This window comes from Arvicanthis niloticus, chromosome 1 (assembly GCF_011762505.2).
Source record: "Arvicanthis niloticus isolate mArvNil1 chromosome 1, mArvNil1.pat.X, whole genome shotgun sequence".
In the NCBI taxonomy this organism is placed as follows: Eukaryota; Metazoa; Chordata; class Mammalia; order Rodentia; family Muridae; genus Arvicanthis; species Arvicanthis niloticus.
The window spans coordinates 9,682,013-9,707,595 of record NC_047658.1 but is presented as its reverse complement, the minus strand read 5'-3'; the positions used below and the strand labels follow the sequence as shown (position 1 = coordinate 9,707,595).

At 41.9% G+C, this 25,583-nt stretch overlaps 1 protein-coding gene across 1 annotated transcript; it reads left to right on the top strand.

The window, feature by feature from the left end:
• The first annotated feature begins 264 nt into the window (after positions 1-264).
• On the top strand, positions 265-25,221 carry LOC117712971 (vomeronasal type-1 receptor 4-like). Its single transcript, XM_034509222.3, has 4 exons — positions 265-357; positions 978-1,100; positions 9,834-9,935; positions 24,151-25,221. Exons 1-4 carry the CDS (start codon positions 265-267, stop codon positions 25,219-25,221), a joined length of 1,389 nt encoding a protein of 462 aa, XP_034365113.3.
• The last annotated feature ends 362 nt before the right edge of the window (positions 25,222-25,583 follow it).

The following is a 25,583-nucleotide window of genomic DNA, read 5'->3' as shown; positions in this document are numbered from 1 at the left end:
TTTCCCAAGGTCATTAAGTCCAGGGCAACAGAGTTGCAAGAAATGCTGAAGGTCACTAAGCCAGGAGTCACATGGTGTATGGCTCCATATGCATGAACTGCCTAACATCACAGAGCCCAGTGTCACCAGGAATAGGTTTCTGTGTATGAACTGACCAAGGTCACTTAACTGAGGATCAAATAATCCCCAGTCACATGGTACAAGATGAGGTGAGAGTGAAGTACTCAAGGTCACTAAGACCAGGTTCACATGGTGTAGGAGTCCATGGGTATGGACTCTGTAGAGAAGTCTGCAGACAAGAAGCAGACTAGTGAGTGCTGCAGTGGGAGGACAGAAGTGGCCAGTGACCATGAAGAGGTGTGGGCTTTCCTGACAGTTAATGGAAACATTCAGGATTAGACAGCGGGTGACTGATATGCAACTCTGAATACATCAACATATCACCCAACTGTGTGCTTGCTTTTAAAGCAACACATTTTCAGGAGTGGCAGTAGTGGCACATGGCTTTAATCACAGCACTAGGGAGGCAGAGGCAGGCAAATCTGAGTTCGAGGCCAGCCTGGTCTACAGAGTGGGTTCTCATACAGCCCAGGCTGTTATACAGAGAACTCTTGTCTCAGGGGGAAAAATAGTAATAGTAATAATAATAATAATAATAATAATAATAATAATAACACACCAGCACATTTTCAGCACACAAATACCTTCCATAGAAAGTAAAATTTTAAGAAGTTCACAAGTACATAAGAGAGGGGAGGGGGCAGATTTGAGCTTCAGGTACTGCCAGGAGTCAAAGAGGTTAGAATAGAGGGTCAGCCTATGAAAGGTGGTTGCTAAGTGTCATACCATGTTCTCACTGAAACAAGCTTAAGCAGCTGGGAATTCCCTGCTCCATCCAAATTCCTGCAGGAAGGAGGGCTGGCTGTAGGTAGGAGGTACAGTTTGCCTGCCTGTGTTTTACTCACTCTCCCCTGCAGAATGTCTTCAGTGGTCAGAGAGGACAGCCTCTTTCCCTAAACCAGGACGAATTTTATACTGACCAGGCAGTGAAGCAACACCCAAGGAAACTGATGCCCCAAAGAGAGCTGGCAGGGTTACAGGCAAGGATGCAGAGCCTAACCTGTGCTGGTTGGACTGGTTTGCTTGCCTGGCCAAATTCTTCCTACTGACACCATGATGTCTCCCTTCAAATGGTCACATTTCAAATGTTCTCAGTCACCTATATGAATGACAATTTAGGTTTGCACTATCTGGCCATTTATAGCAAAAGTTCAGTTCTCTTCTAAGGTCAATGAGAAAGAAATGCAAAACTAAGGGTCAGCTTTCAAAGCCAAGGACTGTGGGAGTCATGAGGAAAATTTATGGGTTGGGAGCATAGCCAACAAGGAGGCAGCCTAACTTATCTACAGGCCATGTGCTGCTGCTGTTGACTATTGTGTAAGTTCCTCTGAATCAAGAGAGCACACAAGTCCACAACACTGGTGGGGCCAGGATATAGGAAGGGTCGACTCCTATCCCGTGGGTGAAATACCATATAATATGTCCTGGAAGGGGCTGGGGAGAAGGAAAACAGCCTGAAAAACCTGTCACATAGCAGGAAAACTGAAGTCCTGTCCCCAGAACCCATGTAAAAGCTGGACATGTCAGAATATCCTAAAGCAAAAGAATATACCTTTTTCTCAGCACCTCATGGTAACTCCAAAATAGACCATATAATTGGTCACAAAACAGGCCTCAACAGATACAAAAAAGATTGAAATAATCTCTTGTAACCTATAAGATCATCATGGACTAAGACTCATCTTTAATATGGACAAAAACAACAGAAAGTTCACATGCACGTGGAAACTGAACAATGCTCTACTCAATGATGACTTGCTCAAAGAAGAAATAAAGAAAGAAATTTAAGACTTTTTAGAATTTAATGAAAATGAGGATATATCATACTAAAACTTGTGGGACTCCACAAAAGCAGTACTAAGAGGAAAACTCATAGCTCTAAGTGCTCACAAAAAGAAACTGGAGAGAGCATACACTAACAACTTGACAGAATACCTGAAAGCATTAGAACAAAAAGAAGCTAATATACCCAAGAGGAGTAGATGGCAGGAAATAATCAAAGTCAGGGCAGAAAACAACCAAGTAGAAAAAGAAAGAACTATACAAAATATCAACAAAACCTGAAGCTCGTTCTTTGAGAAAATCAACAAGATAGATAAACCCTTAGCCAGACTAAACAAAGGGCACAGAGATAGTATCCAAATTAATAAAATCAGAACTGAAAAGGGAGACATAACAACAGAAATTGAGGAAATTTATAAAAATGATGAGATCCTCCAACAAAGGCTTGTACTCAACAAAATTAAAAAATCTGGATGAAATGGACAATTTTCTAGATAGGTACCAGACACCAAAACTAAATCAGGAGCAGATAAACCACCTATATGGTCCTATAAACCCTAAAGAAATAGAAGAAATCATTAAACATCTTCCCACCAAAAAAAAGTTCAGGGCCAGATGGTTTTAGAGCAGAATTCTATCACACCTTCAAGGAAGACCTAATACCAATCCTCTTCAAGCTATTCAATTGAATAGAAACAGAAGGAACACTACCCAATTCATTCTATGAAGCTACCATTAGGCTCATACCTAAACCACAGAAAGACCCAACAAAGAAAGAAAACTACAGACCAATCTCTCTTATGAATATTGATGCAAAAATACTCAATAAAATTCTCGCAAACCAAATCCAACAACACATCAAAACAATTATGAATCATGATCAAGAAGGCTTTATCCCAGGAATGCAGGGATGGTTCAATATTCGGAAATCCATCAATGTAATCCACTACATAAATAAACTCAAAGAAAAAAAACCACATGGTCAGCTCACTAGATGCTGAGAAAGCATTTAACAAAGTTCAACACCCCTTCATGTTAAAAGTCTTGGAAAGATCAGGAATTCAAGGCCCATACCTATACATAGTAAAAGCAATATACAGCAAGCCAGTAGCCAACATTAAACTAAATGGAGAGAAACTTGAAGCAATCCCACTAAGATCAGGGATTAGATAAGGCTGCCCACTCTCACCTTACCTATTTAATATAGGACTGGAAGTCCTAGATAGAGTGATTAGACAACAAAAAGAAGTCAGGGGGTAAAAATAGGAAAGTTAAAAGTCAAAATTTCACTATTTGCAGATGATATGATAGTAAAGTGACCCTAAATTTCCACCAGAGAACTCATAAACCTGATAAACAACTTTAGCAAAGTAGCTGGATATAAAATCAACTCAAAGAAATCAGTAGCCTTCCTCTACTCAAAGGATAAACAGGCTGAGAATGAAATTAGGGAAATGACACCCTTCACAATAGCCACAAATAATATAATATATCTTTGAGTGAATCTAACCAAGCAAGTTAAATATCTGTATGACAAGAACTTCAAGTCTCTGAAGAAAAAAATCGAAGCAGATCTCAGAAGATGGAAATCCCATGCTCCTGGATTGGCAGGATTAACTTAGTAAAAATGGCTATACTGCCAAAAGCAGTCTACAGATTCAATGCAATCCTCAACAAAATTCCAAATCAATTCTTCATAGAGATAGAAAGAGCATTTTACAAAATAAGTTGGAATAACAAAAAACCTAGGATAGCAAGAACTATTCTCAACAATAAAAGAACTTCTGGGGAAATCACCATCCCTGACCTCAAACTGTACTACAGAGCAGTAGTGATAAAAACGGCATGGTATTTGTACAGAGACAGGCAGGACGATCAATGGAATAGAATTGAAGACCCAGAAATGAACCCGCACACATATGGTCACTTGATCTTTGACAAGGGAGCTAAAACCATCCAGTGGAAAAAGGACAGCATTTTCAACAAGTGGTGCTGGCTCAACTGGAGGTCAGCATGTAGAAGAATTCAAATCAATCCATTCTTATCTCCTTGTACAAAGTGGATAAAGAACCTTCACATAAAGCCAGATACACTAAAACTAATAGAAGAGAAGTTGGGGAAGACCCTCGAATACCTAGGCACAGGGGAAAAGTTCCTGAACAGAACACCAATGGCTTATGCTCTAAGATCAAGAATTGACATATGGGACCTCATAAAATTGCAAAGTTTCTATAAGGCAAAGGACACTGTCAATAAGATGAAAAAGCAACCAACAGATTGGGAAAAGATCATTACCAATCCTACATCTCGATAGAGGGCTAATATCCAAGACATACAAAGAACTCAAGAAATTAGATGACAGACAACAAAATAACCCCATTAAAAATGGGGTACAGAGCTAAACAAAGAATTCTCAACTGAGGAAACACAAATGGCCGAGAAGCACTTTAAGAAATGTTCAACATCCTTAGTCATCAGGGAAATGCAAATCAAAACATCCATCAGATACCACCTCACACCAGTCAGAATGGCTAAGATCAAAAATTCAGGTGATAGTAGATGCTGGCGAGCATGTGGAGAAAGACAAACACTCCTGTATTGTTGGTGGGATTGCAAACTGGTACAACCACTTTGGAAGTCAGTCTGGCAGTTCCTCAGAAAATTAGACATAGCATTACCTGAGGACCTACCTATACCACTCCTGGGCATATACCCAGAAAATGCTCCAACATATAACAGGGACATATGCTCCACTATGTTCATAGCAGCCTTATTTATAATAGCCAGAAGATGGAAATAACCCAGATGCCCTTCAACAGAGGAATGGATACAAAAAATGTGGTACATTTACACAATGAAATATTGTAGGGCACTGAGCTGAGAGACAACCAGGTGTCTGGTTGAATGAGTTTCAAACCCCAGAGACCCTTTGAGGGACAGTAGACCGTTTGGCTTTGTTCCTGGCTCCCTGGCGCTCTCAGCTTCTGCCTTTTACCGCTTCACAGCCCCTCCCTCAGAGAGGTTGAGAGGTCTACGACCATCGGTTCACGTAGGAATGGTGCCCCAGGCTCTCCTCACATGCATATGAGGCATCCCCAAAACCTAGACTAAGCCAATGAGGTTACCTGTTGCTAAAACCTTCACCTACCCCAAACTGTATATATTGAGCTTAATTGAGAAGTAAAGGACACACACACAAGAACCATCCAGGTGTCCGTGAACTTCCTTTCGTCGTTGACCCACCACAGCCCTTCTCCAGCTACCTGGCCGTCTTTGACTCGCTGCAGCCATTCTCCGCTACCTGGCCAGCGCTTCCCGGCTTAAGAGCTGTAACCCTTTAGAGCCCGCTGGGCTCCTACGTAGCCGGCACTTCCCGGCTTAAGAGTTGTAACGCTTCAGAGCCTGCTAGGCTCTTCTGCTATCTAGCCTCATTCCCCGGCTAAACAAAGAGCTGTACCACTTGACAACCCGCCGGCTCTCCCTGGAGCCTGCCTGGAAAGCCTGGCTGCCTTTCCGTCAGCTAGACTGGCTCCTTATCGGCCTGGCCCGAGCCTGGACCAGTTCAGCACAGAGTAGCAGGGGCAACACCTGGAGAAGATTAGCCAGCGACAACGGCGCTGGGATGTGCATGTATTTATGTGGGTTCCCTGCCCTTAAGAAGAATGGGTGTCATACCCCTAGAGATGGAGTTACAAACAGAGAAAACCTTATAAATATAGTTTCTAAGAACCAAACTCTACATCAGTGCCAAATTGGCCAGGGCACTAACCTGCTAAGCCTTCTCTCTCCAGCACCAAACTGAAAAATTTATTCAACCCACTTGACACTTCACTTCCAATTTGATGGGAAAATTACTAATGAGAGTTACAGTGAAAGAACTTGAAATAATTAGCATAGGAAACAGTAGAATGTATATTCTAGATTGATGAATAGATTCACACTGAATTACAAAATTAATACTGAGGCCTTTTTACAGACTTCCACCAACATTGAAACTGACAAAATTATAGCACTATGTCTTGATCATAACACAGGTATAAGAGGCAGCAAGACAGCTTGGCAGGTAAAGCACTTGCCACTTAAAACTGATTATCAGAGTTCAAGCCTCACGGCCTACAGAGTGGAGAGAACAAACTCCTACTTACTGTATTCTGGCTTCCTCAAATCTGATTGAACATGCCCACACAGAGTAAAGAAACAACGTATAGTTTCTAAGTGTAGTTTATTCAGTTCACTGATTAAGAAACAACTCTTTCACTGATCTCTCTCTGTTGATCTGTGTATTTCCTTACATCTAATTATACTTTAGGGGTACTTCATTGGGTTCTATTATCCACCCACCTTCGAAAACTTACTAAACCCCAATCTGTCCCAACCACCTAATATGAAGTACTCAAGAAAAAAGAGAACAAAAGGAGTGTAGACCTCTTGAGACAACTTTCTGCTGAATAGGGACATTTGGTTCCTCTTGGCAATTCCAATCTCTACAATCAGGTTATCTCCATCAAGCAGTCAAACAAAACAGCCAAACAACACTTACAGTCATGCAGGTGCACACACATACCCATTAATGAGAGAGTATGCTCAAGTCATCAAAAGAGGGAGGTTGGGGTTGAGTGCAAAGGAGTCTCTTCAGAATGTGTCCTGCATTAACACATCTCAGCAAATCCCTCTGAGAAATGTCTCTGGGCCAAATCCCAAGAACAAAGGAAAGATCTGACATTTAGGAGTTGTGAGAACTTTCCCATCACATGATTTATTTCATCATAGCATATGTGACAAGGAGCATGAAGGACCCAGTTGAGAGCTGTCAAGTCCCAGCACAGATCACTTAACTCTGTCCCAGTGAGAGCTGCAGGAAGGTGGCATGGCCTGTTTGCCTCAGGCTGTGAATCCAACCTCTTGTAAGAAACACTGCCTTTTAGAGGCAGCCTCATGCTGTAACACTGATACAAATCTGAGCCTGCTACAGATGCCAGGTATCTTGGGGAGGGAGGATGAATCCCAGCTCTACTTTAGAGAAAAAGCCCACTCTTTAACTTGCCCTCTCAAGTCAGGGGAAATCCCACATGACATCCAGCTTGGTGCCGGTCAAGTTCTCAGTTGCTAATCTATGCACTGAGTTCCTGCCCTGACATCCTGAGATGACAGACTACAAGCTGTAGTGATGGTGTTTTCTCACACCAATAGAAATACCAACTGAGACAATGACTAAAAGCTACATGGGGAGAAGGAGTTTTCGTTCATAACTCTCGGGTCATACCTGACTCATTGAGATAAGTCAGGGCAGAAACTGAAGCAGAAGTCATGGAGGAATGCTTCTTAACTGGCTTGCTCCCCATTGCATGCTCAGTCTGTTTTCTTATAGATCCAGGACTACCTGTCCAGGTGTGGCACTGCTCACTGTGCTCTGGTCCCTCACACATCAATCATTACTTTCCCAACAATGTCCAACTGACATTTCCTAGAAAACAATATGATTAAGGCATTTTCTCAACTGAGGGTCCTCCTTCCCAGAATCTGGCTTTATCACTTGGGAAGTGGTGGCATATGGACCTGAAGTCCAAGGTCATTAGCTTCTTGCAGAAGACCAGAGCTGGGTTCCTAGCCTGTAACTCCAGCTCTTATGAGCTAGTGCCTTCGGCTGGCCCCCATGTGCACCTGAATGCTCATGCACACAAAAACCTTTAAGAGTGTTAAAAAGCTGCTCAGCTTCAACCTCACCTACATAGTGAGTTTGAGACCAGCTTAGGATAAACTAGAGCCCATCTCAGAAAAGTAAAACTTAACTGACAGGAGTGTTTGCACAGGGCTCCAGTCCCATCACTTGAGTGACAGAAGAGTTTCACACAGCATAGGCTCAGAAACAAGCTGTGTGCAAAGAGATACAGCTTTGAGTGCTAGCTAGATGGGTAAAACCAAAGAGTGTTATTGATTAAATCTGATTAATTATTAACTGAACAATTTAATATGACTCTTCTCTCTCTCTGTCTCCTCCACCCCAGCTCCACTTCTGCAGGTGTAAGAGTGCAGAAATAGTGTCTGGCCTGCAATATCTCTGGAAGCTTGTTAGCAATCCAAACTTAAAGGACCTCAATCTAGGGAGCACTCCCATGATGGATGATGACATGAAGTTAGCCTGTGATGCGCTGATCCAAGGTGCTCCCTGGAGACTCTGAAGTGAGTGTGTGACTTTTTACTTTAAAATTTGGAATAATTTCCAGGAAATTACAAACCTACATGAACTACAGGAAAGGCAAAACTACAGCAACTTGTGTGTGGTAAGCCCTCTAGGGATTGCATATCAGATATCCTGCAGATTGGATACTTTCATTATGATTCATTGATAACAAGAAAATTTACAGTTATGAAGTGGCAACAGAATAACGTTATGGTTGCTGATCACCACAACATGAGGTACTGAATTAAACGGTCAAAGAATTAGGAAGGTTGAGAACCACCATTCTAGGGGGTTGGATAGAGATGGAGAAGTTGTAGAGGTTTGGGCAGTACTGATTTGGCAATGCTATAGTAGGAGTTGGAGACAGGACTAAGGAATGGGCTACATGCCAGAAAACTGAGCATTTCAACCAGAAGATTTTAAACTGTAAATATTGCATCCATGTTTATAAATATCCAGTGTTTTGTAAACATAAAAACAAGACCAGTGTGGTGGCGTTGGAGATAAAGGAGTTTGCCACCAAGCCTGAGGACCTGAATTTAATTCCCAGCCTCCATATGTTAGAGGGAGAATTGGGAATTTTCAAAAGTTGTCCTTTGACCACATGCCCATTATGACACATGTGTGTGCATACATAAACATTAAGAAATATAAAAATGGTGCTGTGCAGTGGTGGTGCACGCCTTTAATCCCAGCATTTGGGAGGCAGAGGCAGGCAGATTTCTGAGTTCGAGGCCAGCCTGGTCTACAGAGTGAGTTCCAGTACAGCCAGGGCTACACAGAGAAACCCTGTCTCGAAGAAAGAAAAATGTGAATGATTAAAAACAAGTATATACCTATAACCTAACACTGTGATAGCTGAGTCATAGGAATACCAAGTTTGAAGCCAACCTGCTTTTGTCTAGCAATATCCTGTCTTGAGAAAATATGGTGGGGGTGGTAAGGTGAAAGAAGGTAGGAAGCCAAGCTACTAAAGGCTCATAGATCATACAAGACGTGCAGGGTTCAGTCCCCACAGGTGCACAAGCCCAAGCACAGTGTTCAAACCTGTAATCCCAGTGCTCCAGAGGTAGAGGCAGGAGGACTTAATCAGCCTCAGCTTTTTAGCAATTTGGAGGCTAACCTGGGCTAAGACAAGGCCTAGTCTCAAAAAGGAGGTCACTGGTAACCTCAGGCATTTTTTTGTTTGTTTGTTTTTGTTTTTTTGTAATGGTTATATAACTATGGTGAACTTTCTCAATGAGAACTGACACAGGCTATCCTGTGAAGACTTTTCCATCAAGGCATGCTATGGAGTTGACACTTTTTGAGTTTTTTTTAATTAGATTTAATTTTGTGTGCACATGTAGCATGTGTGTGGTCAGAGAACAACTCTGGAGCAATGCATTCATTTCTTGTACTGTATGGGTCCTGGTATCACACTCAGGTTTTTGGTATAGGTGGTGAGCACCTTTATCCATTGAGAACACGCAAGCCCCGTGGTTTTTGCTTCCAGTTAGCAAATATAGATGGCATATTGCATCTATGGGGGTGTGGTGTGCTGGGTGACAGTGTTGACAGGCTACTGTGAGGAAGAGAGAAAGAAGAGAAACTGAGCAGTCACCTCAGTTCCTAAGGAGCTAAGTGGAGAGAGGGTTACCCAAGAGGGACAAGAAAATAATGTTGTGCTGCCCCTCTCTAGGTTGGATTCCTGTGAGTTAACCCTCGCTGGTTATGTGATGATCTCCACACTCCTTCTTTCAACCACCAGCCTAAAGTGTCTCAGCCTGGCCAGATATATGGTGGGAGTAAAGAGTACGATATCCCTCAGGGACACCTTGAACAGCTCAAAGTGTTCACTGAAGAATCTGATGTGAGTCTCCCTTCTCATTCCATGACTCTATTGCATGTGAGATGCCCCAGAGATGGGTGGGACTGGTGAATGTCCTGATGTTGGGGCATACAAGAAACCCCATTCATTCAATCATGACAGCCCTTCTGTTGAAAGGGAGTCTAGTGGGTGTCAGCCAAAGATCTTGGTCCTAAAAAAGCTCTTTTAGTGTGTGACACCTATATGACCCAAGTAGATTAATCCACACTTGACCCCACAGTTATAGTTACCCACTCATTCAGTGACCTATGACTTCCTTCTTAGTTGGCCAAACCCAAAGTGGACCATTTGGTGGCACAGGTATACATTGGTGGCACAGGTATATAGTTATAATACCCAATAGGGTATAGTTGTATATGACAAGCACCCAAGGGGCTAAAACCAAAGGATCCCATCAAGTCTAAAGTCACCTGGGTAATACAATGAGATCTTGTCTTCTACCTGTCTTTCCTCTTTGTCTCTCTGTGTGTCTCTGTCTCTCCCTGTCTGTCTCTGTCTGTCTATCTCTTTCTCTGTCTGTCTGCCTGTCTCTGTCTGTCAATCTCTCTCTGTCGGTCTCTCTACCTGTCTCTCTCTGTCTCCATGTGTGACTCTGTCTCTCTGTCTGTGTCTCTGTGTCTCTCTGTCCTGTGTCTCTCTATCTCTGTGTCTGCCTCTGTCTCTGTCTCTCTGTCTCTATCTGTCTCTATTTGTCTCTGTGTCTGTCTCTGTGTCTGCATGTCTCTCTGTCTCACCATCTTTCTCTCACCCTTTCTCTGAATCCCCCCTCACACACACACATAAACACACACCAGGAAAAAGTGCTGGGAATGTTCCTCTGTGAAGAACACCTTCTACAAGCATGAGGACCAGAGTTCAGATCACCAGAGCCCCTGTAAATGCTGAATGGGCTTGGTGGGTTACATCCATCACTATAAAGGCAGACAGGATCTCCAGAGCAATCTGGCTTGTCAGACTGGACAAAGTGATGAGCTTTGAGTTCAATTAGAGACCCTGCCTCGATAAAAAGACAGACATTGATCAAGGAAGATACCCACTGTCAACCTTGAGCCTCAAGCACCCATGTAGAGACATTTCACCTGCACATTCATGTGCAGTCACAGACACACAAATATACATACATCCACACACTACACATGTCAAAAAGAGGAGGAGGGTCCTAATAGGATCATCTGAATGCCAGATAACTCTGACCTGGGGAGACAAAGGAGATAACAGAAGAGACAAGTCTAAGATTGTTGTTTTATAGACATACTTCTACATGGACAGGTGGGGCAGTTGTTACTCATCCACTTGTCCTGTGTATAGAGAGGAGAGTGAAGAGGTAGCAATTGTAGAAACCACTATTTAAATTGAAATGAGATTTACCAGCTCTCATCAGTGCCTGCCTCCTTTCCTTCTCGAAACATATATATGGGGTGTCCACCGTCTTTAGTCTCACTGGTAAGCAAGGAGGCAGTTTCAGGCTAAGTCACTCATTCATGGATGAATTATGATTAATGGGAAAAACAGAAAATCTGATCCATGGTCACTGCTCAGAGCTGTGTGCTGGCACCTGCCACAGCTCTAGCTCATGAAAGTCACTGAAAACAAGTAGTACAAATCTCCCTTTAGAGGCCAGAGGCAAAACTGGAAAGATGGCTCTCACTTAACAGCACTTGTAACTGGATTTGGTTCAAGGCACCCATATTAAATAGCTCACAACCACTTGTAACTTCAGCTTCAAGGGCACGAGCACCTTCCTCTGGCTTCTGCAGGCACTGCACCTGCATACACATACACAAATATATAGAAATCTTAATGGCCAGAAAAAGAAGAAATGACAATAATGACAACCTGGCTGCTGGACATCTGTCCAATCCACCTGGTTTCTTTTTTTTTTAATTAAATATTTTATTAAATACTTTTCTTTTTTCATTTTTATTGGCTATTTTATTTACACTTCAGATGCCATCCTTTTTCCCCATTCCTCCCCCCCTTAGAAAGCCCCTATCCCATGCCCCCTTTTCCTTTTTGCATTTATACACTTTTTTAAAAATGTTAATCAAAGGCTTTATAAGTTTGGTAATGCTCAATCAGAGGTGTAACCCACCACACAACCTAGATACAACTATCTTTAACTGGTGGAGATGCGTGAACATCTGCCTCCCTGTCTTCCCCCTCTTTCTCTCTCTCATCACCTAGCTTCTCCTCCTTCTCCTCCTCTCCTTACTCCTTCTCTTCCTCTCAGTACTCCTCCCACCTTAGCTCCTCCTACATAGCACCCTTCCTGTTAAAATAAAACCTTTCTCTCAAAATACATTTAGAGCATAATTATGCCTATTTGTACCAGTCAGGTACAGGATAGTCCTAATACCCAGTCCATCATTTTGTTGACTAACCAGAACCTCTGCCATCTATCCTAACTAAAACACTTAGTTCTGAGCCTGGCTTTTCCTTGACGTTAGAATGAATGTCAGCTGAAAACCATCCACTCAAATCATTTCTCTCAAGGTAAATAGCCAGGATTGGCTATGAGAACATAAGTTTTCAACCCTGTCAGAAATCCAGAATGACTGAGATAACTATAATTGTAAAAAGCACAAAGCATAGCTTCTAAACCTTAGCCAATTTATAGAGACCTCTGATCACCTGGACTCTCCCTCTACTACAAGACATTGGAGCATCTATTCTTCTGCATTCTGGCCCAGGATCATCTGACAGACTTTAGTGCTGCAGAATTATTAAGGGCTGATTACTCTGTCTAGGAAGATAAAATCAGTTGACTATTCTGCAACTGTGTCCTTTTCTGGACAGTAATTTGTCTGCAGATGGAAAGAGGCAATTCTTGTCTAGTGACTGTCTCCCCACAACTGGAGTAACTCCGAAGATGCTCAATTTCTTCTTAGAATTCAATATAGGAAGCTGTCAGGAGCAGACATGTCTTTAATCAAAATGAACATTAATACAGAAATGGTTGTCATGTCAATTCTGTGGACTTCTGATGTTTTGAAAACCAAATATCCATGTAAGGTAATCTGGACTGTTGTCTGTTAACTCCACTCAGCCAAATGAAATATAGAAAACACCCTAACAATAAACTCCAAGCCATGAATTTGCTATAGTCCCTTCACTAACAGGCTAACCATCTCAAATCTGTTTTAAAAAAGTTAAAGAAGGACTGAGTCTAAGCCTTGTATTTCTAAATGTGTTATATTGGTACAATGCCTATGAGAATAACAATATTCATCTCACTTTAATATCAATAAGAAGCTCATACCAAAGAAAACCTTAAAATTTGTACTTAAAGTAAATTGGTGCCATTTAAGAAATTACATCTTCATCTTGATAATAATTGTACAGATTTCTACCAATAGGTTATGGCTCTGCAATAAATCCTAGCTAATCCTCTGTATTCCCACAAAACCATAAAATTCTCGCAAACCGAATCCAACAAGACATCAAAACAATTATCCATCAAGATCAAGTAAGCTTTATCCCAAGAATGCAGGGATGGTTCAATATTCGGAAATCCATCAATGTAATCCACTACATAAATAAACTCAAAGAAAAAAACCACATGGTCATCTAACTAGACGCTGAGAAAGCATTTGATAATATTCAACATCTTTTGATGTTGAAAGTCTTGGAAAGATCAAGAATTCAAGGCCCATACCTAAACATAGTAAAAGCAATATACAGCAAGCCAGTAGCCAACATCAAACTAAATGGAGAGAAACTTGAAGCAATCCCACTAAGATCAGGGACTAGACAAGGCTGCCCCCTCTCACCTTACCTATTTAATATAGTACTGGAAGTCCGAGATAGAGCAATTAGACAACAAAAGGAAGTCAAAGGGATACAAATAGGAAAGGAAAGAAGTCAAAATTTCACTATTTGTGGATGATATGATAAGTATACTTAAGTGACCCTAAAACATCCACCAGAGAACTCCTAAACCTGATTAACAACTTTAGCAAAGTGGCTGGATATAAAATCAACTCAAACACATCGGTAGCCTTCCTTTACCCAAAGGATAAACAGGCAGAAAAAGAAATTAAAGAAATGACACAATTCACAATAGCCACAGATAAAATAAAATATCTTGGAGTGAATCTAACCAAGCAAATGAAAGATCTGTGTGACAGGAACTTCAAGTCTCTGAAGAAAGAAATCAAAGAAGATCTCAGAAGATGGAAAGATCTCCCATGCTCCTGGATTGGCAGGATTAACTTAGTAAAAATGGCCATCCTGCCAAAAACAATCTACAGATTCAAAGCAATACCCATTAAAATTCCAAATCAATTCTTCATAGAGATAGAAAGAGCAATTTACAAATTCATTATGGTCTCTGTTGAGAAGTCTGGTGTAATTCTTATAGGTCTGCCTTTAGATGTTACTTTGCCTTTTTCCCTTACTGCTTTTAGTATTTTTTCTTTGTTTTGTACATTTGAATTTTTGAATATTATGTGGCAGGAAGTTTTCTTTTTTCTGGTCTAAACTGTTTGTAGTTCTGTAGGCTTCTTGTATATTTATGGGCATCTCTTTCTCTAGGTTAGGGAAGTTTTCCTCTATAATTTTGTTGAGGATATTGACTGGTCCTTTAAGTAGGGAGTCTTCCCCCTCATCTATACAAATTATCCTTAGGTTTGGCCTTATCATTGTTTCTTGGATTTCTTGTATATTTTGGGTTAGCAGCTTTTTGTATTTTGCATTTTCTTTGACAGTTGTGTCAATGTTTTCCATGGTATCTTCTGCACATGAGATTCTTCTATCTCTTGAATTCTGTTGGTGATACTTGTGTCTATGACTCCTGATCATTTTTTTAGGTTTTCTATCTCCAGGGTGGTCTCCCTTTGTGATTTGTTTATTGTTTCTACTTCATTTTTAGATCCTGCATGGTTTTCTTTAATTCCTTCTCCCGTTTCGTTGCATTTTCTTGCAATTCCTTAAGGGATTTTTGTGTTTCCTCTTTAAGGGTTTCTATCTGTCTACCAGTGTTCTCCTTAAGTTCTTTGAGAGAGTTATTTATGTGTTTCTTAAAGTCCTCTATCATCATCATGAGAAGTGATTTTAATTCTGAATCCTGCTTTTCTGATGTGATGGGGTGTTCAGGGCTTGCTATGATGGGGGAACTAGGTTCTGATGATGCCATGTAACTTTGGTTTCTGTTGCTTATGTTCTTGCGCTTGCCTTTCACCATCTGGTTAACTCCAGTGCTGCCTGTACTTGCTGGCTCTGACTGAAGCCTGCCTTTCCAGTTATCTCACTTGTGTCTGATCTTCTAGGGGTCCAGATGTCTCTGTGATATTTTCCAGCTGCACTGATTACAGTGGTACCTCTAGGATGCCTCAGGATATGGTGCCTCCAAGGTAGCAGTCCAGCTAGGTGTCTGCTGTTCTGGGTGCAGTGTCTCCTCTAGGATATCTCAAGATATGTTGTCTGACACTCTGAGTTCAGTTGTTCCTCTGTGGCTCTGGGTTGAGTGGACCTTCCAGTATGTCTCAGGTGGAATCCAGGGTCCACACAACAGCAGCCCTGGCAGAGGTCTGGTCCAGGCCTCAGATCTGGAAGAGGGGCAAAGGGGAGTGCTCGTCCTCAGGGGTGGGGAGGGGGGGTATCTGCTGAAATCTGAGTGCTCACAGCACCCAGCTATGGGCTTAGGGCAGTATATGGGTCTTCCTACCTAATGCTGGCTGTGGGATCTGTGGAGCCTCCTGATGTCTCGGGCAGGATCTGGGGTCCACACAATAGCAAACCAGGCAGAGGTCTGGTCCAGGCCTCAGATCTGGGAGAGGGGCAGAATGGGAGTGCTAGTCCCTAGGGGCAGGGAGGGGGGGTATCTGCTGGAACCTGAGCGCTCACAGCACCCAGTTATGGGCTTAGGGCAGTATGTGGGTTTTCCTACCTAATGCTGGCTGTGGGATCCATGAAGCCTCCAGAATGTCTTGGGCGGGATCTGGGGTCCACACAATAGCAGACCAGGCAGAGGTCTGGTCCAGCTCAATTCCGCAATTAAAAGACATAGGCTAATGAATTGGATACATAAACAGAACCCAGCATTTTGCTGCATACAGGAAACTGAACTTAGTGACAGAGACAGACACTACATTAGAATAAAAGGCTGGAAAACAATTTTTTTTTCAAGCAAATGGTCCTAAGAAACAAGCTGGAGTAGCCATTCTAAAATCTCCAGCCTGAGAGCACAAAGGGAGGTTCTCATGGCTCCACCTGTATAGGTACTTGAGAGTGGCCTTGTCAGGCATCAGTGGAAGTGGAGGGGCTTGGTGCCTGAAACTTTGTATTCCCTAGTGTTGGGTAATTTGAGAGCAGGGAGGTGGGAATGGGAGGATGGTGGGAACAAACCTTATAGAAATGCCAAGAATTATATGAATTAGACATGACAGAGGCAGGCTGTCAGAAGACTAGATTCCAGTATTCAAACAAAAAATTATCTTGATAGTAAAATTTTTTGAGAATTGTATCTTGCAGAATCCACAGCCTTGGTATATCTACTCATCAAGCAAGCTGAGCAGACCTGCTTGAAATTCTGATGTTCTGGAATTCCAGCTGGATGCAGTGAAGACACAGCATCAGAGGTTAATCAATTTACTCTTCCTCCTGCCCATCTTCTAATATCTCAATGCCTGTAATCAGCTTGAAGAAGTCAATGAAGAGTCAGCGCCCCTATTCTGTGTGAAGCTGTGGCGGCAGTAGGGACAAGTACAAGATTTCTCACCTGTGTGGATGTGCTGGTGCTGCATAAGGTTGGAGATCTAGCTAAAGGGCTTGCATTCTGAGCAGGCAAATGGCTTCTTGCCTGTGTTAATGCTCCAGGGCTACACCAGGTGAGAGCTCTGGGAGAAGGTCTTGCCACAGTCAGTACAGGCATTTGGCCACTCGCCTGGGTGCCTGCTTTGGTGCTGCTTAAGCTTCAACCAGTGGTGGAAGCTTAGCCACTCTCAGTGCAGATGTAGGGTGCAGGAAGTCACAGTCAGTTCGGGGGTCCAGGAAAAGGTGCAGACTGGGGTGGGGCCAGCTTGGTCGGGGACCAGCTGGGGACCTCATCCTCATCCATGATCAGGATGTCCACTGTGAAGCAACAGGGAAGGAGGCAAGTCAGAGGTGGCAGACCCACAGGAAACATCCATGTGCAGTCTGCCAATGGATTCCAGCTTAGTGGGTGGCCCAGGGAAGCTTCTCCTTTCTGGAGTCCTCCAACCCAGGGAATGCTGGGTTGTACCAATGCATATCCCATACACCTTATCCCATGGGCACCAACCACTCAAGGTGTTTCAAGTATTTTGTGTTCATAACCTATATCCCTGATACTTGTTCTCCTTCCGAGTGGATGTTCTCTCTGCCAGCCTTTCTCTGGACCTGCCTAAGGATACCAGGCTCTCATCAAAGTCTACCAACAAGAGCTATAGAAGGTCAAGGGAAGGGATGCAAGGAGAAGCAAACACAAGTGACACCTGAAACTCAATGAGGATGGGAGGGCCAGACCTGCAGGCTAGGAAGTAATGGTGTCACATTTGTATAATTGTGACTGCAGGTTGGGAAACAGAAAAGGAGAAACAAGTTGGACAAAGAGAGTGGGATACCAGATTGGGAGGTATACTGGCCCCCTCTATCTGGGCAAGCAAGGCCCACCCACATAGTTATTAGGCTCTATTGCAAGTTAAGTTGGATTTCCCCACCATCACTACCATGGACAACTAGAGTATAGGAGGCTTGATCTGGACACCTGAAAACAACACCCACCTCTCAGGGTAGCCCAGCCTCCTACATGTGTCTCTTGTCCAAGGCCAACTCTTCCTGCTCTTGAGGGCTGGGTGCACTTTGCCTGACACTTGCTCTCCAGGGGTCTGCCCACCCCTCAAACTCCCTCTGCCTTCCCATTTCCCAGCAGAACCAAGGCCCACAGTCATATGCCAGGACCTCACAAGGTATACCCTGCCAACCAACCCAGAGGACACTCTGGAGTCTCTCTTCTTGGCCTCTCACCACACCCTGGAAGCTCTCTTCCTCTTTCACCAGCTATGAGTGCCCAAATGCTGCCCTGAGGTAATCTGGCAAATGAGTGACTGTAGCCCACTCTGAGGCTGTGTCAAACCCACATCTGGTAGGTGCTGTACAACCTGCTTCTTTATGATGGGATGCTAGGGAGGGGGAAATTGGCAATGGGGACACATAACCATCAAAGTCAGCTTTCTGAGACAAATGATGTGAATAGTTCACCGCTCCCCTTCTCAAGTCCACAAAGGCATACAAAGCCACCTTTCTCCCTGTCAGGACTGCATGACAGTGAATTTAAGGCAAGGTCCTTTCTACACACAAAAAAGAAGAAAAGAAAAGACCAATTTTAAAACCTAAGGAGGTGAGCCTAATGCCAAATAGATAATGAAGCACTGTGTGCTTGCTTTAAAGCAACATATTTTCAGGAGTGGCAGTAGTGGCACATGGCTTTAATCCCAGCACTAGGGAGGCAGAGGCAGGCAAATCTGAGTTCAAGGCCAGCCTGGTCTACAGAGTGGGTTCCAGGACAGCCCAGGCTGTTATACAGAGAACTCTTGTCTCAGGAGAAAAAAATAGTAGGAGTAGCAATAGTAATAATAATAATAATAATAATAATAATAATAATAATAATAATAATAATAATAACTAACAGCACATTTTCAGCTCACAAATACCTTTCATAGAAAGTAAAATTTTTAAGAAGTACACAAGTACCTAAGAGAGGTAAGTGGGCATACTTGAGCTGTAGGTACTGTCAGGAGTCAAAAAGGTTGAATAGAGTTGGCCTGTGAAAGGCGGTTGCCTAGTGTGATACCCTGTTCTCACTGAAACAAGCTTAAGCAGCTGGGAATTCCCAGCTCCATCCAAATTACTGCAGGAAGGAGGGCTGGCTGTAGGTAGGATGTTGGGTAAGCCTGCCTGTGTTCTAGTCACTCTTCCCTGCAGAATGTCTTCAGTGGTCAGAGAGGACAGCCTCTTTCCCTAAACCAGGATGAATTTTATACTGACCAGGCAGTGAAGCAACCCCCAAGGAAACTGATGCCCCAAAGAGAGCTGGCAGGGTTACAGGCAAGGATGCAGAGCCTAACCTGTGCTGGCTGGACTGGTTTGCTTGCCTGGCCAAATTCTTCCTACTGACACCATGATGTCTCCCTCCAAATGGTCACATTTCAAAGGTTCTGAGTCACCTATATGAATAACAATTTAGGGTGGCACTCTCTGGCCATTTATAGGAAAAGTTTAGTTGTCTTCTAAGGTCAATGAGCAAGAAATTCAAAAATAAGGGCAGCTTTCAAAGCCAAGGACTGTGGGAGTCATGAGGAAAATCCATGGGTTGGGAGCATAGCCAACAGCTCTTCCAATAGAAACTCTCAAGAGAGTGCTCTACCAGGCCCCCAGTGGTGTCCCATAGCCCACTGTTCCACACAAGGCCAACTAAATAATCTACCCAAAAGGGTGAACTCCAGGTTCAACAAGACCCCCACCTCAAAAAGAGGGTAAAGGGGCTGGAGAGATGCTCAGTGAAAAAGACTCGGGTTTGGTTTACAGCACCCACATGGCCATTCACAACTGCCTGTAACTCCACTTCCAAACAGAGGATCCAATGTTTTATTCTGGCCTCCGGTAATTGCATATACATGGCACACATAAACAGATACATATTGTACACGTTAAGTAGATGAGTAAATAAATATTTAAATAAAGAACAGACTGAAGTCAGTCTCCACATGTGCTCACACTCATTAGCATCTACATGCATGGGCACAAACACAGACCACACACAAACCCCACCCAGCAAAAGATCTGAATAGCCTTGTCTTCAACGATATCCAGATGGCCAGTGAGCACATGAAATGATGCTGCCACAGGTAAATTCAAGCAGAAACAGAGAGGCTCCACTTCATACCACACCCCCAGTGTCATGAAAGTGGTGGTGAGGATGCACTCAGAGCTGAGTGACAGGTGCAGCATCCGGGAGTAAATGGGTGGCAACAGCAGAGACATGGGAGATGAGGGCAGAGGCAGCAGTGGAGGCAGAAGAGATGATTCCCCCTTCCTGCTCTCACTTGATCCCCTTTGCCCAAACACCCACACCCTGCTGGGCCAGAGATATTTGTGGGAAGCCTTCAGGGATTGGGACCCACAGACCCTCACTAAATTAACAATGCAGAAGGGAATGGACTTCATAACTCTCCTCCCTTCACCCTATGTATGGCCTAAAATACTCTTTATATTTTGGGATTAACCTCTTTTGAAATGATGTATGGAAGACCTAGACCTGTACTTTCTATCTTAAGAGATTATGTGCTTAGTGAAATCACTGTCAAATATGTTTTTGATATGTCCTTGATCACTTGTCAATATGTTCTGTGGAGACTTTTGTCCACAGGCAAAGCAAGACTGGCCATGACGCGCAACAGTCTACAAGGTTACTCATCCACCTATGCTGCAAAATTGCCAGACTCATGACTGGGTGATCTGTAAGAGACCTCAGAAGCTATCCTTGGAGCCACACCAGAAAGGACAATACATAGTTTTGCTGACTGCTCTCAGTGCTCTCAAAGTTGACAGGATCACTACTTGACTTTATTATGCATGCTCCCATGGCTGAACCACATCCAGACTCAGGGAACATCCTACCCAAAGGGCAGGTCCTCAAGGAAAAAGACATTCTTATAAAAATCAAGGTGCAATGCCTATAATTTTTATGGACCTACATTTAACTACTACCACTTTCTCATAAACAAGCTTCACCTGCCTCAGAATTAGACTCGTGTCCTTAGTGTTGCTTCTAGTGAAAATGTGCTCAAATATCAGCACAAAATGGACTCCATAGGTACCTGGTTCCCCAATTTAACTTTTGATACATATTCTATCAATGATCTTGCAAAGTTATAAGACACTGCTCTCATGTCTGCTCAGAGCCCAAGCACTAACATAAAACCTGGAAAAAAATGTAGGTGCACTGTCTACAATTTCTGTGGTTAATGGGATTGTATTTGTACTAAATATATTTAGTGAGTGCACCTATGGAGGACAACCTCACATGATTAAACTGAGCTAAAATTTGGGAAAACAAAAATGATCTTCCTGTGGGCAGGAGTATATGGTGTCTTTAACCACCAAGTTTTACAGAAGCACGAGCACCAGTGGTAATGGCCTATAATGATTGGGGGTGGGGTGGATTGTACTTTGAGAGTTGTCAGGCAGCTGGAAAAAGACGTCACCAAATACTGGAATAGGGTTTGACATTATTCACCATTAATGTCTATGTGGGGAACTGTCTACCTAGTATAGTGCAGGTTTACTAAAACTCATTTGAAACATGCATGTGAACACATTACAGAATGCCCCAATAGCACTGTTTCTTTAACGTTTTTCAAAAGACACTTAGTGTTAGTGATTCCTCTCCATACTTTCTTGTCTGCTTTCCCTCCTATATACACTGAAATTTACACTTCATGTTCCATTATCACTATTGATCACTTATAACACTGTATTCTATCTCCTATTTTTCAACATGCTATGACTCTTATAAATTTCTGACATTTAAGGTTATTCCACATTGTGTGTGTACTTTTCAATTTGTCAACATAAATTTCACAGTTAAAATCATCGTTGTATGCTTATCATGAACAAATGTAAGGTAATGACAAGTTATTCTTTTTGTCATATTTCCACATATATCTCTTACAAATGCTGGTTATTTCATTAGTAACAAATATTTTTGCAATAATAACTTGTTTGCTACACATCCAGGTGCTTGTTCTTTGACTGTGCCTAAGACAATCTTGCTGCAGGTATGAATTTCAATAAAGGTTTAGAACATGCAATTCTTATATTTATAAACTGAGTTTTTATTTTTTATCATTGAAGATCAAAACAGAGTCTCTACTAGTCTATTATCCCTAGAACAGAAATGAGTGTGGTTCGATCTATTTATTTCTTAATGATTGCGGACTCCAGGTCTTTGATTTTGTATACACAGTTCCTTGTTTACACTGCAGTTTCCCAGATACTAAGTATATACTAACAAAGAGTATATACTTTGTATATACGTTGCATATACTCTTTGTTAGTATACAACAGAATATACTAACAAAGTATACTCGGCTTCTGATAAAGATTCATGATTATCTCAGAAAACAAGTCACAATCTACCTGAAAACAAGTGGTTATTAGAATAAGCCCAGGATCTAGGTGGAAAAGAGCAGCTTCAGTTAGTAAATTTGTCAGAAGTATGTGTCCTGGGATAAACATGGGAAAAGTTGAAATGAGGCAGATTCCTGGGGAATTACAAAATCTGAATGACAGGATGGCAGTTTTCTCAAACGACTTCCTGTCAGCATATTTTGCAAGAGTTAAATGGTCGGGAGGAAAGTACTCTAGAGAAATGCATGTAATGAGTCCCTTGTTCTACCCTTGAGTGTCCCAATTTACATCTGACTACAAGATCAATTCAGAACTTAGATTCTCCCAAAGGAAACATGAAAACCCATCGCTCACTTCTGCCCAGGTACTAATTAAAATCTGTTGAACTTGTAGACATCATTATTAAGCATCAGAAAGTAAAAATGGAGATTTGCTCTGGGGAAAAATGATTTTCCTTCATCAGAGATATCACAAAAAGACACCATGTAGACAAATGCCCTGACGTCACATATGAGACAATAATAATCTCTCTGAAGGATGTCATATGCTATTATTTTGAGACTGGAAAACCTGTACTCTGGTGGGTTACCTTCAAAGCACTGCAAGGAGGATAAGAAACCATTGTGGATGCCCTTGCATCATTTCTCTGACAAAGAGGGACACAGAGAACCATTTCATTGGAACAGATGTCATGAAATATGATTCTACAGGATCTGTGTTCTGGAGTTGGCCTTCAACGAGGATGCTCACTGTGACTATGCTCAGAAGGTGGGATTCTTTGAACCATAGACTTCTGCTTAAATTCTCTTCTCCCTTCTTCAGTGTACATTGTCTTCTGAAGCCAACATGAAGCATTATTTTTTGAAGACTGCAGTTTAACTCAAGTACATTAATATTTTGCTTCCACCTCAAATCAGTGTATGTTTTCTGGATTAATATTCAGCAGAAAACAGCATTCAATGTGACATCTGTATGTGAGATGTTGAACTTTGATAAATGGAGGTTCTCTGGTCCTTTAGAAAACATATAACAAGTAGAATGCGGACCAACATCCCTCTACAAAGAATATAATAGTGATAGCATTAATAATTTTGGAGGAAAGCTGGAGATGATTCAAGGTAAGATTCTGGCACATGACTTTATAGAACAAAAATTAAGATCAGGAAAACAATCAATGAATGAATCTTCCTAACAAGTGTTTTCTTTGTTCACATGGAGGATACATATGTAAACCTATGTTTATCTGTGTAACCAGTACACAGGTGGCTTTATCAGAAATATTTGGTACTTTGTTGTGTGGATCAGTTGCACAAAACATTTCTCAAAAGCCAACAACTTAATTTTCTACAACTGGATTCAGTTACAAAACCTTATTGATTACCATATGTAGTCATACATGTTATTAAAATACACATTATTTTAAACATTTTACTTTATTTTCTCTTTGTTTTTGTAGACAGGGTTTCTCTGTATAGCCCTGGCTGTTCTGGAGCTCACTCTGTAAACCAGGCTGTCCTAGAACTCAGAAATCTGCCTGTCTCCGCCTCCCAAGTGCTGGGATTAAAGGTTTGTGCCACCACTGCCCGGCACATTTTACTTTAATATAAAAATTTTTATTAATTATTTTATCGTTCATTTTTCTTTTCTTTTTTATTGAATATGTTATTTAATCGATTAAGGTACATTCTGTTTTCAGATTCGTCCCACTCCTAATTATATTGAATACAAATGATAAAATCTGATGATGGACTCTTTAATTTACTATTGATTAAGTGATTTTATTGAGTAAGTTACATCCCATTGGCAGCCTCTACTCCCTCCTACTGTATTGACTTCTGATGGTGAAATCACATATTCATACTAATCCCTTTCCTGTCTTTATTCAGATGTAAAGGCCCATGGTCTGTTTAAAATATGTGTTATTGTATAGGTTATTGAACTATGTAACCATAAAGATGTAGTTGCAGTGCAAATTTATCTCAAGAGAAAAGTAATTCAATAAGTATAAAATTTTATTCTGAGTTACTGTGCATGCATTCTACTCCAGGCAAAGTTCCTGTATTATGATAAAATAGTGTCTCACTTATCAAGAGACAAAATTATCCCAAATCTATTGGTAAGTGTGGGCAATAGAACAGAACCCGAGGACAACAAACCCAAGGACCTAATCATGACTGCAGAGTCGAGTAAAGCCCTCTCCATATCTGCTCATGATAACTCCCTGAAAACCACTGAGGAAGTGACTCTTCAGATCCTCTTGCTTTGCCAGTTTGGAGTTGGGACTGTAGCCAATGTCTTTCTGTTACTCCATAATGTATCTCCAGTCTTCACTGGTTCTCAACAGAGGCCTGCACAGGTGATTTTAAGCCACATGGCTGTGGCCAATGCCCTGATTCTCTTCCTCACTATATTTCCAAACAACATTATGACTTTTGCTCAAAGATATCATCCAACTGACCTCAAATGTAAATTGGAATTCTTCACTCGCCTGGTTGTAAGAAGCACAAACTTGTGTTCCACTTGTGTCCTGAGTATCCATCAGTTTGTCACTGTTGTTCCTGTCAATAGAGGTAAATTTATACTCAGAGGAAGTGTCCCAAATTTGGCTAGTTATTCTTGTTACAGCTGTTGGTTCTTCAGTATCTTAAATAACATCTACATTCCAATTAAGGTCACTGGGCCACAGATTACAGATAATAACTCTGACTATAAAAACAAGTTGTTCTGTTCCACTTCTGGATTCAGTGTAGGCATTGTCTTCTTGAGGTTTGTCCATGATGCCACATTCATGAGCATCATGGTCTGGACCAGTGTCTCCATGGTGCTTCTCCTCCACAGACATCACCAGCGAATGCAGCACATCCTCACTCCCAATCAAGTCCGCAGAGGCCAAGCTGAGACCAGAGCAACCCATACTATTCTGATGGTGGTGGTCACTTTTATTGGCTTTTATCTTCTAAATTTCATTTGTATCATCTTTCAAAACTTTTTAATAGATTCTCGTCTCTTTATGAGGCATGTAGGTGAAGTTTTGATTGCAGGCTTCCCCACAATTTCTCCCTTACTGTTGATCTTCAGAGATCCTAAGGATCCTTGTTCTGTGCTTCTCAGCTGTTGAAAGCCAGAGTCACTAAAAATGTTAAACACAGAATACAGCTTTATTAATACCATTAAAATATTTATTCCATAAATATGTGTTAAACATCTTTTTATGAACAAGTCATGGTACTCACTACTGCTCAATACATCAAGAAGAAAGAGTAAAGGAGACAAAAGCAGCTACTGCTCAGGAGCATTAAGAGGTTTAACATCCAGGACCAAGAAGGATACTAAGATCCAAACTGTACACCTTCTCCTGAAAGATCATGGCAAACTCTTCTCTCTGGGCCATAGTGCAAATGTGTTTCCAATCATCAATAACACCTGCAAATCAGACAGGAGACAACAGGTATCAGAACAATGAGGAGGCAAAGCTGTCAT

Coding starts and splice junctions, on each gene's coding strand:
- LOC117712971 (XM_034509222.3), top strand. CDS start 265: ATGGGTATGGACTCTGTAGAGAAGTCTGCAGACAAGAAGCAGACTAGT. Junction 358..977: donor TGGCCAGTGACCATGAAGAG/GTGTGGGCTTTC, acceptor TCTCCCCTGCAG/AATGTCTTCAGTGGTCAGAG. Junction 1,101..9,833: donor GAGAGCTGGCAGGGTTACAG/GCAAGGATGCAG, acceptor TTCAACCACCAG/CCTAAAGTGTCTCAGCCTGG.